The sequence below is a fragment of the Phyllobates terribilis genome, unplaced genomic scaffold (assembly GCF_046119375.1).
Source record: "Phyllobates terribilis strain yellow unplaced genomic scaffold, ASM4611937v1 Scaffold_5__5_contigs__length_657084704, whole genome shotgun sequence".
NCBI classification, from domain to species: domain Eukaryota; kingdom Metazoa; phylum Chordata; class Amphibia; order Anura; family Dendrobatidae; genus Phyllobates; species Phyllobates terribilis.
In genome coordinates this window covers 353,277,042-353,296,256 of record NW_027362765.1, presented here as the reverse complement: position 1 = coordinate 353,296,256, position 19,215 = coordinate 353,277,042, and the positions used below count along the sequence as shown (strand labels likewise).

At 46.7% G+C, this 19,215-nt stretch overlaps 1 protein-coding gene across 1 annotated transcript in view; it reads left to right on the top strand.

Annotated features, from left to right (window-relative positions):
- Nucleotides 1–19,215, top strand: part of ATRNL1 (attractin like 1) — a 1,189,422-nt gene that overhangs the window by 147,848 nt on the left and 1,022,359 nt on the right. The window contains exons 3-5 of the mRNA XM_073684631.1: nucleotides 3,053–3,166; nucleotides 6,363–6,491; nucleotides 7,066–7,274. Coding sequence (XP_073540732.1) covers nucleotides 3,053–3,166; nucleotides 6,363–6,491; nucleotides 7,066–7,274 — 452 coding nt within the window. The remainder of the gene's footprint in view (nucleotides 1–3,052; nucleotides 3,167–6,362; nucleotides 6,492–7,065; nucleotides 7,275–19,215) is intronic.

Genomic DNA, 19,215 nt, shown 5'->3' with positions numbered 1-19,215 from the left:
GACCCTGGGGACCCCCACACTGAAGTATCACCCCGGGGGCCGGTGACCGACCCTGGGGACCCCCACACTGAAGTATCACCCCAGAGCTGGTGACCGACCCTGGGGACCCTCGCACTGAAGTGTCACCCCGGGGGCTAGTGACCGACCCTGGGGACCCCCGCACTGTAGTATCACCCTGGGGGCTGATGATTGACCCTGGGGATCCCCGCACTGAACTATCACCCGGGGGGCCGGTGACCGAACCTGGGGACCCCCGCACTGAAGTATCACCCCGGGGGCCGGTGACCGACCCTGGGGACCCCCACACTGAAGTATCACCCCGGGGGCCGGTGACCGACCCTGGGGACCCCCACACTGAAGTATCACCCCGGGGGCTGGTGACCGACCCTGGGGACCCCCGCACTGAAGTATCACTCCGGGGGCCGGTGACCGACCCTGGGGATCCCCGGACTGAAGTATCACCTCTGGGGCCGGTGACCGACCCTGGGGACCCCCGCACTGTAGTATCACCCTGGGGGCCGGTGACCGACCCTGGGGACCCCCGCACTGAAGTATCAACCCAGAGCCGGTGACCGACCCTTCAACCCCCGCACTGTAGTATCACCCTGGGGGCTGGTGACTGACCCTGGGGACCCCCACACTGAAGTATCACCCCGGGGGGCGGTGACCGACCCTGGGGACCTCCCGCAATGAAGTATCACCCGGGGAGCTGGCGACCGACCCTGGGGACCCCCACACTGAAGTATCACCCTGAGGGCTGGTGACTGACCCCGGGGACCCCCGCACTGAAGTATCACCCTGGGGGCTGGTGACTGACCCTGGGGACCCCCGCACTGATGTATCACCCTGGGGGCCGGTGACTGACACTGGGGACCCCCCGCACTGAAGTATCACCCCGGGAGCTGGATACCGACCCTGGGGACCCCCGCACTGAAGTATCACCCCGGGAGCTGGATACTGACCCTGAGGACTTCCGCACTGAAGTATCACCCCAGGGGCTGGTGACCGACGCTGCGGACCCCCGCACTGAATTATCACCCAGGGGCCTGGTGACCGACCCCGCGGACCCCCACACTGAATTATCACCCTGAGGGCTGGTGACCGACCCCCGGGACCCCCGCACTGAAGTATCACCCCAGGGGCCGGTGACCGACCCTGGGGATCCCCGCACTGAAGTATCACCCAGGGGACGGTGACCGACCCTGGGGACCCCCGCACTGAAGTATCAACCCAGTGCCAGTGACCGACCCTGGGGACCCCCGCACTGTAGTATCTCCCAGGGGGCTGGTGGCCGACACTGGGGACCCCCGCACTGAAGTATCACCCCGGGGGCTGGTGACCGACCCTGGGGACCCCCGCACTGTAGTATCACCCCGGGGCCTGGGACCAACCCTGGGGACCCCCCACTGTAGTATCTCCCCGGGGGTTGGTGACCGACTCTGGGGACCCCCGCACTGAAGTATCACCCCGGGGGCCGGTGACCGACCCTGGGGACCTCCCGCACTGAAGTATCACCCCGGGAGCTGGCGACCGACCCTGGGGACCCCCACACTGAAGTATCACCCCATGACTGACCCTGGGGACTCCCGCACTGATGTATCACCCCGGGAGCTGGATACCGACCAGGGGACTTCCGCACTGAAGTATCACCCAGGGGGCTGGTGACCGACCCCGGAGACCCCCACACTGAAGTATCACCCTGAGGGCTGGTGACTGACCCCCGGGACCCCCACACTGAAGTATCACCCCTGGGGCTGTTGACCGACCCTGGGGACCCCCACACTGAAGTATCTCCCCGGGGGCTGGTGACCGACCCTGGGGACCCCCACACTGAAGTATCACCCCGGGGGCTGGTGACCGACCCTGGGGACCCACGCACTGAAGTATCAACCCAGAGCCGGTGACCGACCCTGGGGACCCCCGCACTGTAGTATCACCCCGGGGCCTGGGACCGATCCTGGGGACCCCCGCACTGTAGTATCTCCCCGGGGGCTGGTGACCGACCCTGGGGACCCCCACACTGAAGTATCACCCCGGGGGCTGGTGACCGACCCTGGGGACCCACGCACTGAAGTATCAACCCAGAGCCGGTGACCGACCCTGGGGACCCCCACACTGAAGTATCACCTCGGGGGCCAGTGACCGACCCTGGGGACCCCCACACTGTAGTATCTCCCCGGGGGCTGGTGACCGACCCTGGGGACCCCCGCACTAAAGTATCACCCCGGGAGCTGGCGACCGACTCTGGGGACCCCCACACTGAAGTATCACCCCGGGGGCTGGTGACTGACCCTGGGGACCCCCGCACTGAAGTATCACCCCGGGGGCTGGTGACTGACCCTGGGGATCCCCACACTGAAGTATCACCCCGGGGGCCGGTGACCGACCCTGGGGACCCCCGCACTGAAGTATCACCCCGGGGGCTGGTGACTGACCCTGGGGACCCCCGCACTGAAGTATCACCCCGGGGGCTGGTGACTGACCCTGGGGATCCCCGCACTGAAGTATCACCCCGGGGGCCGGTGACCGACCCTGGGGACCCCTGCACTGAAGTATCACCCCGGGGGCTGGTGACTGACCCTGGGGACCCCCGCACTGAAGTATCACCCCGGGGGCTGGTGACTGACCCTGGGGATCCCCGCACTGAAGTATCACCCCGGGGGCCGGTGACCGACCCTGGGGACCCCCGCACTGAAGTATCACCCTGAGGGTTGGTGACTGACCCTGGGGACCCCCGCACTGAAGTATCACCCCGGGGGCCGGTGACCGACCCTGGGGACCCCTGCACTGAAGTATCACCCTGAGGGTTGGTAACTGACAGAGACCCCTGCACTGAAGTATCACCCCGGGTGTGTCCATGCTGGATACAATGTAACAGACCTTCAGCTGTGAGACATCAGGGCTGGAAGCACAAACTCTGTGAGGGCGTTGCAGGACTTTCCATCCTCGGATGCAGGCCGTTGGTCGTCAGGGTGGAGGAGGAATCTGATTGGCTGATGAGGTCGTGTTTCGTAGTGTTAATTTAATCTTCAGTTTTTTTGTACTTTTGCAGCTCGAACGCCGTCCTGAGGTTACGCTTCAATCACTTCGCCACCGAATGCAGCTGGGACCACATGTACGTGTACGACGGAGACTCCGTGTACTCCCCGCTCATCGCCGTCCTCAGGTGAGCAGCAGCCGTGCCCCCGCCGAGCAGCAGCACGTGCCCCCGCCGAGCAGCAGCACGTGCCCCCGCCGAGCAGCAGCACGTGCCCCCGCCGAGCAGCAGCACATGCCCCCGCCGAGCAGCAGCACATGCCCCCGCCGAACAGCAGCACATGCCCCCGCCGAGCAGCAGCCGTGTCCCCGCCGAGCAGCAGCACGTGCCCCCGCCGAGCAGCAGCACATGCCCCCGCCGAGCAGCAGCACATGCCCCCGCCGAGCAGCAGCACATGCCCCCGCCGAACAGCAGCACATGCCCCCGCCGAGCAGCAGCCGTGTCCCCGCCGAGCAGCAGCACGTGCCCCCGCCGAGCAGCAGCACGTGCCCCCGCCGAGCAGCAGCACGTGCCCCCGCCGAGCAGCAGCCGTGTCCCCGCCGAGCAGCAGCACGTGCCCCCGCCGAGCAGCAGCACGTGCCCCCGCCGAGCAGCAGCACGTGCCCCCGCCGAGCAGCAGCCGTGTCCCCGCCGAGCAGCAGCACGTGCCCCCGCCGAGCAGCAGCACGTGCCCCCGCCGAGCAGCAGCCGTGTCCCTGCCGAGCAGCAGCCGTGCCCCCGCCGAGCAGCAGCACGTGCCCCCGCCGAGCAGCAGCACGTGTCCCCGCCGAGCAGCAGCACGTGCCCCCGCCGAGCAGCAGCCGTGTCCCCGCCGAGCAGCAGCCGTGTCCCCGCCGAGCAGCAGCCGTGCCCCCGCCGAGCAGCAGCACGTGCCCCCGCCGAGCAGCAGCACGTGCCCCCGCCGAGCAGCAGCCGTGTCCCCGCCGAGCAGCAGCCGTGCCCCCGCCGAGCAGCAGCCGTGCCCCCGCCGAGCAGCAGTCGTGCCCCCGCCGAGCAGCAGCACATGCCCGCGCCGAGCAGCAGCCGTGTCCCCGCCGAGCAGCAGCACGTGCCCCCGCCGAGCAGCAGCCGTGTCCCCGCCGAGCAGCAGTCATGCCCCCGCCGAGCAGCAGCACGTGCCCCCGCCGAGCAGCAGCACGTGCCCCTTCCGAGCAGCAGCACGTGTCCCCGCCGAGCAGCAGCACGTGCCCCCGCCGAGCAGCAGCCGTGTCCCCGCCGAGCAGCAGCCGTGTCCCCGCCGAGCAGCAGCCATGCCCCCGCCGAGCAGCAGCACGTGCCCCCGCCGAGCAGCAGCACGTGTCCCCGCCGAGCAGCAGCACGTGCCCCCGCCGAGCAGCAGCCGTGTCCCCGCCGAGCAGCAGCCGTGCCCCCGCCGAGCAGCAGCACGTGCCCCCGCCGAGCAGCAGCACGTGCCCCCGCCGAGCAGCAGCCGTGTCCCCGCCGAGCAGCAGCCGTGCCCCCGCCGAGCAGCAGCCGTGCCCCCGCCGAGCAGCAGTCGTGCCCCCGCCGAGCAGCAGCACATGCCCGCGCCGAGCAGAAGCCGTGTCCCCGCCGAGCAGCAGTCGTGCCCCCGCCGAGCAGCAGCACATGCCCGCGCCGAGCAGCAGCCGTGTCCCCGCCGAGCAGCAGCACGTGCCCCCGCCGAGCAGCAGCCGTGTCCCCGCCGAGCAGCAGCACGTGCCCCCGCCGAGCAGCAGCACGTGCCCCCGCCGAGCAGCAGCCGTGCCCCCGCCGAGCAGCAGCCGTGCCCCCGCCTCTCACGCAAGGTGTAGGAAAGACTAAGTGCAACACGAAGGGAAGGGGGAAGAGGTGGCCCAGACTCTAGGGAAAGGGGGGAGTGGAGACCTCCTAGGCTGACCTATATCACCCTGTCTCCAGTAACGTCCCTATATTGGCTCTTCACCAGTCGACGCACAGGAACCTCGCCCTGTCTTTCCCTGGCGTTTGGACCTGGCTAGGGAAGGGAGGGGATGAGCGCTAGTCACAATCCCCCCTAAAGAAAGCGAAACATCGTGTGCCACAAATAGTAGCGATAAGACCACCAGCACGAGCTGAAGAAAGGCGCGAGACCTCCTCCGCCAGCGGGAAGGAAGGAAACGGCCGCACAAATCATAATCGGGCGTTATTACTAAATTAAAAAGACCCCAAACTATAAAGCAGTCGCAGTGACGGCCGCGGCCGCGGGACCCTGATGTCAGTGATGGAGATTTCATAGGGAGAGAATCCAATCAATGGCGGCAGAAATGCGGCTTTATACGTCGCGAATGGTAAGAAACCGCGGGGGCGGGAGGAAGAAAAACTCAAGAGGGGAACATCCCCCGGAGGGAAGGGGTTAAGGCGCCAGGTTGCTGCAGCTGGAACCACTGACTTGTTACATTGTATCAGCGCAGAAGGATTGCCCCCACTGATGCAACAGCCACAAACCCTCAGCTGTGAGAAGTGTCCGGGCACTGCTTCGTGTCACCAGCGGGCGGCTCTTTCTTTCTCGCCATGTCTCCGGGTCATGTGACCGCGGTCTCCCAGTTGTCGGGACTGATCAGTGGCATCTTTATGGGTGCAGCACAGTGCGGGGCTCTGCAGATTCGCTGGCTCCGCACTGAGACGCTCTGCAGATCCGCTGGCTCCGTACTGAAATGCTCTGCAGATCCGCTGGCTCCGTACTGAGACGCTCTGCAGATCCGCTGGCTCCACACTGAGACGCTCTGCAGATCCGCTGGCTCCGTACTGAGACGCTCTGCAGATCCGCTGGCTCCGTACTGAGACGCTCTGCAGATTCGCTGGCTCCGTACTGAGACCCTCTGCAGATCCGCTGGCTCCGTACTGAGACGCTCTGCAGATCCGCTGGCTCCGTACTGAGACGCTCTGCAGATCCTCTGGCTCCACACTGAGACGCTCTGCAGATCCGCTGGCTCCGTACTGAGACGCTCTGCAGATCCGCTGGCTCCGTACTGAGACGCTCTGCAGATTCGCTGGCTCCGTACTGAGACCCTCTGCAGATCCGCTGGCTCCGTACTGAGACGCTCTGCAGATCCGCTGGCTCCGTACTGAGACGCTCTGCAGATCCTCTGGCTCCTTACTGAGATGCTCTGCAGCTTTCTCGTAGACCCTTGCTAGGATTTCTTCTTGCTGTCAGTGATTGGACCCCCCAGCGGTGCCGCAGCTGAGGTGCTCGTTCCAGTGTGTCGTGGTGGTAATCTCTGAGGGGCTCGTTGCAGTGTGTCGTGGTGGTAATCTCTGAGGGGCTCGTTGCAGTGTGTCGTGGTGGTAATCTCTGAGGGGCTCGTTGCAGTGTGTCGTGGTGGTAATCTCCGTCTTGTCCTTGCAGTGGTCTGATCGTTCCTGAAGCGGCTGGAAATGAAACCGTCCCGGAGGTGGTCACCACGTCAGGTTACGCCCTCCTGCACTTCTTCAGCGACGCCGCCTACAACCTGACCGGATTCAACATCTTCTACTCGTACGTAGACGCCGCGGGGGAGGGGGCCGGACCCCGCTCTTATAACGGGGGAGGGGACCGGACCCCGCTCTTATAACGGGGGAGGGGACCGGACTCCGCGCTTATAACGGGGGAGGGGACCGGACCCCGCTCTTATAACAGGGGAGGGGACCGGACCCCGTTCTGCGGTATAACAGGGGAGGGGACCGGACCCCACTCTGCGGTATAACGGGGGAGGGGACCGGACCCCACTCTGCGGTATAACGGGGGAGGGGACCGGACCCCACTCTGCGGTATAACGGGGGAGGGGACCGGACCCCGCTCTGCTGTATAACAGGGGAGGGGACCGGACCCCGCTCTGCTGTATAACAGGGGAGGGGACCGGACCCCGCTCTGCTGTATAACGGGGGAGGGGACCGGACCCCACTCTGCGGTATAACGGGGGAGGGGACCGGACCCCACTCTGCGGTATAATGGGGGGTGTATTTCCCACATGATGATTGTACGGTGAGAGGTTCTGATCTTCGCTCCATCGCTCTGTGTCATTTATGCCCCCGACATGGCGTCCGCTGTAATCGCTCTTCTTCTTCCATAGAATAAACTCCTGCCCCAGTAACTGCTCTGCCCACGGCAAGTGTGCGACCAGCAGCTCCGTCCCCGGCCGCGTGTACTGCGAGTGCGACAAATACTGGAAGGGAGAAGCCTGCGACATCCCCTACTGCAAGAACAACTGCGGCAGCCCCGACCACGGCTACTGCGACCTGACCGGAGAGAAGCTGTGCGTGTGCAACGACAGCTGGCAAGGTGAGCGGCGGCCCGACCCGGCCCGACCGGACGCCCCCACCGCACACACATTATACTGACATCTGGTGGTGATTATAGCGTTATACTGACATCTAGTGGTGATTATAGCGTTATACTGACATCTAGTGGTGATTATAGCGTTATACTGACATCTAGTGGTGGATGTTATACTGACATCTAGTGGTGATTATAGCGTTATACTGACATCTGGTGGTGATTATAGCGTTATACTGACATCTAGTGGGGATTATAGTGTTATACTGACATCTAGTGGGAATTATAGTGTTATACTGACATCTAGTGGGGATTATAGTGTTATACTGACATCTAGTGGGAATTATAGTGTTATACTGACATCTAGTGGAGATTATAGCGTTATACTGACATCTAGTGGTGATTATAGTGTTATACTGACATCTAGTGGTGATTATAGCGTTATACTGACATCTAGTGGTGATTATAGTGTTATACTGACATCTAGTGGTGATTATAGCGTTATACTGACATCTAGTGATGATTATAGCGTTATACTGACATCTAGTGGTGATTATAGCGTTATACTGACATCTAGTGATGATTATAGTGTTATACTGACATCTAGTGGTGATTATAGCGTTATACTGACATCTAGTGGTGATTATAGTGTTATACTGACATCTAGTGGAGATTATAGCGTTATACTGACATCTAGTGGTGATTATAGCGTTATACTGACATCTGGTGGTGATTATAGCGTTATACTGACATCTAGTGGGGATTATAGTGTTATACTGACATCTAGTGGGAATTATAGTGTTATACTGACATCTAGTGGAGATTATAGCGTTATACTGACATCTAGTGGTGATTATAGTGTTATACTGACATCTAGTGGTGATTATAGCGTTATACTGACATCTAGTGGTGATTATAGTGTTATACTGACATCTAGTGGTGATTATAGCGTTATACTGACATCTAGTGATGATTATAGTGTTATACTGACATCTAGTGGTGATTATAGTGTTATACTGACATCTAGTGGTGATTATAGTGTTATACTGACATCTAGTGGTGATTATAGCGTTATACTGACATCTAGTGGTGATTATAGCGTTATACTGACATCTAGTGATGATTATAGTGTTATACTGACATCTAGTGGTGATTATAGTGTTATACTGACATCTAGTGGTGATTATAGTGTTATACTGACATCTAGTGGTGTTTATAGTGTTATACTGACATCTAGTGATGATTATAGTGTTATACTGACATCTAGTGGTGATTATAGTGTTATACTGACATCTAGTGGTGATTATAGCGTTATACTGACATCTAGTGGTGATTATAGCGTTATACTGACATCTAGTGGTGATTATAGCGTTATACTGACATCTAGTGGTGATTATAGCGTTATACTGACATCTAGTGGTGATTATAGCGTTATACTGACATCTAGTGGTGATTATAGTGTTATACTGACATCTAGTGGTGATTATAGCGTTATACTGACATCTAGTGGTGATTATAGTGTTATACTGACATCTAGTGGTGATTATAGTGTTATACTGACATCTAGTGGTGATTATAGCGTTATACTGACATCTAGTGGTGGATGTTATACTGACATCTAGTGGTGATTATAGTGTTATACTGACATCTAGTGGTGATTATAGTGTTATACTGACATCTAGTGGTGATTATAATGTTATACTCACATCTAGTGGTGATTATAGCGTTATACTGACATCTAGTGGTGATTATAGTGTTATACTGACATCTAGTGGTGATTATAGCGTTATACTGACATCTAGTGGTGGATGTTATACTGACATCTAGTGGTGATTATAGTGTTATACTGACATCTAGTGGTGATTATAGTGTTATACTGACATCTAGTGGTGATTATAGCGTTATACTGACATCTAGTGATGATTATAGTGTTATACTGACACCTAGTGGTGATTATAGTGTTATACTGACATCTAGTGGTGATTATAGCGTTATACTGACATCTAGTGATGATTATAGTGTTATACTGACACCTAGTGGTGATTATAGTGTTATACTGACATCTAGTAGTGATTATAGTGTTATACTGACATCTAGTGGTGATTATAATGTTATACTGACATCTAGTGGTGATTATAGCGTTATACTGACATCTAGTGGTGATTATAGCGTTATACTGACATCTAGTGGTGATTATAATGTTATACTGACATCTAGTGGTGATTATAGTGTTATACTGACATCTAGTGGTGGATGTTATACTGACATCTAGTGGTGATTATAGCGTTATACTGACATCTAGTGGTGATTATAGTGTTATACTGACATCTAGTGGTGATTATAGTGTTATACTGACATCTAGTGGTGATTATAGCGTTATACTGACATCTAGTGGTGATTATAGTGTTATACTGACATCTAGTGGTGATTATAGCGTTATACTGACATCTAGTGGTGGATGTTATACTGACATCTAGTGGTGATTATAGTGTTATACTGACATCTAGTGGTGATTATAGTGTTATACTGACATCTAGTGGTGATTATAATGTTATACTCACATCTAGTGGTGATTATAGCGTTATACTGACATCTAGTGGTGATTATAGTGTTATACTGACATCTAGTGGTGATTATAGCGTTATACTGACATCTAGTGGTGGATGTTATACTGACATCTAGTGGTGATTATAGTGTTATACTGACATCTAGTGGTGATTATAGTGTTATACTGACATCTAGTGGTGATTATAGCGTTATACTGACATCTAGTGATGATTATAGTGTTATACTGACACCTAGTGGTGATTATAGTGTTATACTGACATCTAGTGGTGATTATAGCGTTATACTGACATCTAGTGATGATTATAGTGTTATACTGACACCTAGTGGTGATTATAGTGTTATACTGACATCTAGTGGTGATTATAGTGTTATACTGACATCTAGTAGTGATTATAGTGTTATACTGACATCTAGTGGTGATTATAATGTTATACTGACATCTAGTGGTGATTATAGCGTTATACTGACATCTAGTGGTGATTATAATGTTATACTGACATCTAGTGGTGATTATAGTGTTATACTGACATCTAGTGGTGGATGTTATACTGACATCTAGTAGTGATTATAGTGTTATACTGACATCTAGTGGTGATTATAGTGTTATACTGACATCTAGTGGTGGATGTTATACTGACATCTAGTAGTGATTATAGTGTTATACTGACATCTAGTGGTGATTATAATGTTATACTGACATCTAGTGGTGATTATAGCGTTATACTGACATCTAGTGGTGATTATAGCGTTATACTGACATCTAGTGGTGATTATAGCGTTATACTGACATCTAGTGGTGATTATAATGTTATACTGACATCTAGTGGTGATTATAGTGTTATACTGACATCTAGTGGTGGATGTTATACTGACATCTAGTGGTGATTATAGTGTTATACTCACATCTAGTGGTGATTATAGCGTTATACTGACATCTAGTGGTGGATGTTATACTGACATCTAGTGGTGATTATAATGTTATACTGACATCTAGTGATGATTATAGTGTTATACTGACATCTAGTGGTGATTATAGTGTTATACTCACATCTAGTGGTGATTATAGCGTTATACTGACATCTAGTGGTGGATGTTATACTCACATCTAGTGGTGATTATAGCGTTATACTGACATCTAGTGGTGGATGTTATACTGACATCTAGTGATGATTATAGTGTTATACTGACACCTAGTGGTGATTATAGTGTTATACTGACATCTAGTGGTGATTATAGTGTTATACTGACATCTAGTGGTGATTATAGCGTTATACTGACATCTAGTGGTGATTATAGTGTTATACTGACACCTAGTGGTGATTATAGTGTTATACTGACATCTAGTGGTGATTATAGTGTTATACTGACATCTAGTGTTGATTATAGTGTTATACTGACATCTAGTAGTGATTACAGTGTTATACTGACATCTAGTGGTGATTATAATGTTATACTGACATCTAGTGGTGATTATAGCGTTATACTGACATCTAGTGGTGATTATAATGTTATACTGACATCTAGTGGTGATTATAGTGTTATACTGACATCTAGTGGTGGATGTTATACTGACATCTAGTGGTGATTATAATGTTATACTCACATCTAGTGGTGATTATAGCGTTATACTGACATCTAGTGGTGATTATAGTGTTATACTGACATCTAGTGGTGGTTATAATGTTATACTCACATCTAGTGGTGATTATAGCGTTATACTGACATCTAGTGGTGATTATAGTGTTATACTGACATCTAGTGGTGATTATAGTGTTATACTGACATCTAGTGGTGGATGTTATACTGACATCTAGTGGTGATTATAGTGATATACTGACATCTAGTGATGATTATAATGTTATACTGACATCTAGTAGTGATTACAGTGTTATACTGACATCTAGTGGTGATTATAATGTTATACTGACATCTAGTGGTGATTATAGCGTTATACTGACATCTAGTGGTGATTATAGTGTTATACTGACATCTAGTGATGATTATAGCGTTATACTGACATCTAGTGGTGATTATAGCGTTATACTGACATCTAGTGGTGATTATAGCGTTATACTGACATCTAGTGGTGATTATAGCGTTATACTGACATCTAGTGGTGATTATAGCGTTATACTGACATCTAGTGGTGATTATAGTGTTATACTGACATCTAGTGGTGATTATAGCGTTATACTGACATCTAGTGGTGATTATAGCGTTATACTGACATCTAGTGGTGATTATAGCGTTATACTGACATCTAGTGGTGATTATAGTGTTATACTGACATCTAGTGATGATTATAGTGTTATACTGACATCTAGTGGTGATTATAGTGTTATACTGACATCTAGTGGTGATTATAGTGTTATACTGACATCTAGTGGTGTTTATAGTGTTATACTGACATCTAGTGATGATTATAGTGTTATACTGACATCTAGTGGTGATTATAGTGTTATACTGACATCTAGTGGTGATTATAGTGTTATACTGACATCTAGTGGTGATTATAGCGTTATACTGACATCTAGTGGTGATTATAGCGTTATACTGACATCTAGTGGTGATTATAGCGTTATACTGACATCTAGTGGTGATTATAGCGTTATACTGACATCTAGTGGTGATTATAGCGTTATACTGACATCTAGTGGTGATTATAGTGTTATACTGACATCTAGTGGTGATTATAGTGTTATACTGACATCTAGTGGTGATTATAGCGTTATACTGACATCTAGTGGTGATTATAGTGTTATACTGACATCTAGTGGTGATTATAGTGTTATACTGACATCTAGTGGTGATTATAGCGTTATACTGACATCTAGTGGTGGATGTTATACTGACATCTAGTGGTGATTATAGTGTTATACTGACATCTAGTGGTGATTATAGTGTTATACTGACATCTAGTGGTGATTATAATGTTATACTCACATCTAGTGGTGATTATAGCGTTATACTGACATCTAGTGGTGATTATAGTGTTATACTGACATCTAGTGGTGATTATAGCGTTATACTGACATCTAGTGGTGGATGTTATACTGACATCTAGTGGTGATTATAGTGTTATACTGACATCTAGTGGTGATTATAGTGTTATACTGACATCTAGTGGTGATTATAGCGTTATACTGACATCTAGTGATGATTATAGTGTTATACTGACACCTAGTGGTGACTATAGTGTTATACTGACATCTAGTGGTGATTATAGCGTTATACTGACATCTAGTGATGATTATAGTGTTATACTGACACCTAGTGGTGATTATAGTGTTATACTGACATCTAGTGGTGATTATAGTGTTATACTGACATCTAGTAGTGATTATAGTGTTATACTGACATCTAGTGGTGATTATAATGTTATACTGACATCTAGTGGTGATTATAGCGTTATACTGACATCTAGTGGTGATTATAATGTTATACTGACATCTAGTGGTGATTATAGTGTTATACTGACATCTAGTGGTGGATGTTATACTGACATCTAGTAGTGATTATAGTGTTATACTGACATCTAGTGGTGATTATAGTGTTATACTGACATCTAGTGGTGGATGTTATACTGACATCTAGTAGTGATTATAGTGTTATACTGACATCTAGTGGTGATTATAATGTTATACTGACATCTAGTGGTGATTATAGCGTTATACTGACATCTAGTGGTGATTATAGCGTTATACTGACATCTAGTGGTGATTATAGCGTTATACTGACATCTAGTGGTGATTATAATGTTATACTGACATCTAGTGGTGATTATAGTGTTATACTGACATCTAGTGGTGGATGTTATACTGACATCTAGTGGTGATTATAGTGTTATACTCACATCTAGTGGTGATTATAGCGTTATACTGACATCTAGTGGTGAATGTTATACTGACATCTAGTGGTGATTATAGTGTTATACTGACATCTAGTGGTGATTGTAGCTTTATACTGACATCTAGTGGTGATTATAGCGTTATACTGACATCTAGTGGTGGATTTTATACTGACATCTAGTGATGATTATAGTGTTATACTGACACCTAGTGGTGATTATAGTGTTATACTGACATCTAGTGGTGATTATAGTGTTATACTGACATCTAGTGGTGATTATAGCGTTATACTGACATCTAGTGGTGATTATAGTGTTATACTGACACCTAGTGGTGATTATAGTGTTATACTGACATCTAGTGGTGATTATAGTGTTATACTGACATCTAGTGGTGATTATAGTGTTATACTGACATCTAGTAGTGATTACAGTGTTATACTGACATCTAGTGGTGATTATAATGTTATACTGACATCTAGTGGTGATTATAGCGTTATACTGACATCTAGTGGTGATTATAATGTTATACTGACATCTAGTGGTGATTATAGTGTTATACTGACATCTAGTGGTGGATGTTATACTGACATCTAGTGGTGATTATAATGTTATACTCACATCTAGTGGTGATTATAGCGTTATACTGACATCTAGTGGTGATTATAGTGTTATACTGACATCTAGTGGTGGTTATAATGTTATACTCACATCTAGTGGTGATTATAGCGTTATACTGACATCTAGTGGTGATTATAGTGTTATACTGACATCTAGTGGTGGATGTTATACTGACATCTAGTGGTGATTATAGTGATATACTGACATCTAGTGATGATTATAGCGTTATACTGACATCTAGTGGTGATTATAGCGTTATACTGACATCTAGTGGTGATTATAGCGTTATACTGACATCTAGTGGTGATTATAGCGTTATACTGACATCTAGTGGTGATTATAGCGTTATACTGACATCTAGTGGTGATTATAGCGTTATACTGACATCTAGTGGTGATTATAATGTTATACTGACATCTAGTGGTGATTATAGTGTTATACTGACATCTAGTGGTGGATGTTATACTGACATCTAGTGGTGATTATAATGTTATACTGACATCTAGTGGTGATTATAGTGTTATACTGACATCTAGTGGTGGATGTTATACTAACATCTAGTAGTGATTATAGTGTTATACTGACATCTAGTGGTGATTATAATGTTATACTGACATCTAGTGGTGATTATAGCGTTATACTGACATCTAGTGGTGATTATAGCTTTATACTGACATCTAGTGGTGATTATAGCGTTATACTGACATCTAGTGGTGATTATAATGTTATACTGACATCTAGTGGTGATTATAGTGTTATACTGACATCTAGTGGTGGATGTTATACTGACATCTAGTGGTGATTATAGTTTTATACTCACATCTAGTGGTGATTATAGCGTTATACTGACATCTAGTGGTGAATGTTATACTGACATCTAGTGGTGATTATAGCGTTATACTGACATCTAGTGGTGATTGTAGCGTTATACTGACATCTAGTGGTGATTATAGTGTTATACTCACATCTAGTGGTGATTATAGCGTTATACTGACATCTAGTGGTGGATGTTATACTCACATCTAGTGGTGATTATAGCGTTATACTGACATCTAGTGGTGGATGTTATACTGACATCTAGTGATGATTATAGTGTTATACTGACACCTAGTGGTGATTATAGTGTTATACTGACATCTAGTTGTGATTATAGCGTTATACTGACATCTAGTGGTGATTATAGCGTTATACTGACATCTAGTGGTGATTATAGTGTTATACTGACACCTAGTGGTGATTATAGTGTTATACTGACATCTAGTGGTGATTATAGTGTTATACTGACATCTAGTAGTGATTACAGTGTTATACTGACATCTAGTGGTGATTATAATGTTATACTGACATCTAGTGGTGATTATAGCGTTATACTGACATCTAGTGGTGATTATAATGTTATACTGACATCTAGTGGTGATTATAGTGTTATACTGACATCTAGTGGTGGATGTTATACTGACATCTAGTGGTGATTATAATGTTATACTCACATCTAGTGGTGATTATAGCGTTATACTGACATCTAGTGGTGATTATAGTGTTATACTGACATCTAGTGGTGGTTATAATGTTATACTCACATCTAGTGGTGATTATAGCGTTATACTGACATCTAGTGGTGATTATAGTGTTATACTGACATCTAGTGGTGATTATAGTGTTATACTGACATCTAGTGGTGGATGTTATACTGACATCTAGTGGTGATTATAGTGATATACTGACATCTAGTGATGATTATAGCGTTATACTGACATCTAGTGATGATTATAGCGTTATACTGACATCTAGTGGTGATTATAGCGTTATACTGACATCTAGTGGTGATTATAGCGTTATACTGACATCTAGTGGTGATTATAGCGTTATACTGACATCTAGTGGTGATTATAGCGTTATACTGACATCTAGTGGTGATTATAGTGTTATACTGACATCTAGTGGTGATTATAGCGTTATACTGACATCTAGTGGTGAATGTTATACTGACATCTAGTGGTGATTATAGTGTTATACTGACATCTAGTGGTGATTGTAGCTTTATACTGACATCTAGTGGTGATTATAGCGTTATACTGACATCTAGTGGTGGATTTTATACTGACATCTAGTGATGATTATAGTGTTATACTGACACCTAGTGGTGATTATAGTGTTATACTGACATCTAGTGGTGATTATAGTGTTATACTGACATCTAGTGGTGATTATAGCGTTATACTGACATCTAGTGGTGATTATAGTGTTATACTGACACCTAGTGGTGATTATAGTGTTATACTGACATCTAGTGGTGATTATAGTGTTATACTGACATCTAGTGGTGATTATAGTGTTATACTGACATCTAGTAGTGATTACAGTGTTATACTGACATCTAGTGGTGATTATAATGTTATACTGACATCTAGTGGTGATTATAGCGTTATACTGACATCTAGTGGTGATTATAATGTTATACTGACATCTAGTGGTGATTATAGTGTTATACTGACATCTAGTGGTGGATGTTATACTGACATCTAGTGGTGATTATAATGTTATACTCACATCTAGTGGTGATTATAGCGTTATACTGACATCTAGTGGTGATTATAGTGTTATACTGACATCTAGTGGTGGTTATAATGTTATACTCACATCTAGTGGTGATTATAGCGTTATACTGACATCTAGTGGTGATTATAGTGTTATACTGACATCTAGTGGTGGATGTTATACTGACATCTAGTGGTGATTATAGTGATATACTGACATCTAGTGATGATTATAGCGTTATACTGACATCTAGTGGTGATTATAGCGTTATACTGACATCTAGTGGTGATTATAGCGTTATACTGACATCTAGTGGTGATTATAGCGTTATACTGACATCTAGTGGTGATTATAGCGTTATACTGACATCTAGTGGTGATTATAGCGTTATACTGACATCTAGTGGTGATTATAATGTTATACTGACATCTAGTGGTGATTATAGTGTTATACTGACATCTAGTGGTGGATGTTATACTGACATCTAGTGGTGATTATAATGTTATACTGACATCTAGTGGTGATTATAGTGTTATACTGACATCTAGTGGTGGATGTTATACTGACATCTAGTAGTGATTATAGTGTTATACTGACATCTAGTGGTGATTATAATGTTATACTGACATCTAGTGGTGATTATAGCGTTATACTGACATCTAGTGGTGATTATAGCTTTATACTGACATCTAGTGGTGATTATAGCGTTATACTGACATCTAGTGGTGATTATAATGTTATACTGACATCTAGTGGTGATTATAGTGTTATACTGACATCTAGTGGTGGATGTTATACTGACATCTAGTGGTGATTATAGTTTTATACTCACATCTAGTGGTGATTATAGCGTTATACTGACATCTAGTGGTGAATGTTATACTGACATCTAGTGGTGATTATAGCGTTATACTGACATCTAGTGGTGATTGTAGCGTTATACTGACATCTAGTGGTGATTATAGTGTTATACTCACATCTAGTGGTGATTATAGCGTTATACTGACATCTAGTGGTGGATGTTATACTCACATCTAGTGGTGATTATAGCGTTATACTGACATCTAGTGGTGGATGTTATACTGACATCTAGTGATGATTATAGTGTTATACTGACACCTAGTGGTGATTATAGTGTTATACTGACATCTAGTTGTGATTATAGCGTTATACTGACATCTAGTGGTGATTATAGCGTTATACTGACATCTAGTGGTGATTATAGTGTTATACTGACACCTAGTGGTGATTATAGTGTTATACTGACATCTAGTGGTGATTATAGTGTTATACTGACATCTAGTAGTGATTACAGTGTTATACTGACATCTAGTGGTGATTATAATGTTATACTGACATCTAGTGGTGATTATAGCGTTATACTGACATCTAGTGGTGATTATAATGTTATACTGACATCTAGTGGTGATTATAGTGTTATACTGACATCTAGTGGTGGATGTTATACTGACATCTAGTGGTGATTATAATGTTATACTCACATCTAGTGGTGATTATAGCGTTATACTGACATCTAGTGGTGATTATAGTGTTATACTGACATCTAGTGGTGGTTATAATGTTATACTCACATCTAGTGGTGATTATAGCGTTATACTGACATCTAGTGGTGATTATAGTGTTATACTGACATCTAGTGGTGATTATAGTGTTATACTGACATCTAGTGGTGGATGTTATACTGACATCTAGTGGTGATTATAGTGATATACTGACATCTAGTGATGATTATAGCGTTATACTGACATCTAGTGATGATTATAGCGTTATACTGACATCTAGTGGTGATTATAGCGTTATACTGACATCTAGTGGTGATTATAGCGTTATACTGACATCTAGTGGTGATTATAGCGTTATACTGACATCTAGTGGTGATTATAGCGTTATACTGACATCTAGTGGTGATTATAGTGTTATACTGACATCTAGTGGTGATTATAGCGTTATACTGACATCTAGTGGTGGATGTTATACTGACATCTAGTGGTGATTATAGTGTTATACTGACATCTAGTGGTGGTTATAATGTTATACTCACATCTAGTGGTGATTATAGCGTTATACTGACATCTAGTGGTGATTATAGTGTTATACTGACATCTAGTGGTGATTATAGCATTATACTGACATCTAGTGGTGGATGTTATACTGACATCTAGTGGTGATTATAGCGTTATACTGACACCTAGTGGTGATTATAGTGTTATACTGACATCTAGTGGTGATTATAGTGTTATACTGACATCTAGTGGTGATTATAGTGTTATACTGACATCTAGTAGTGATTATAGTGTTATACTGACATCTAGTGGTGATTATAGCGTTATACTGACATCTAGTGGTGATTAT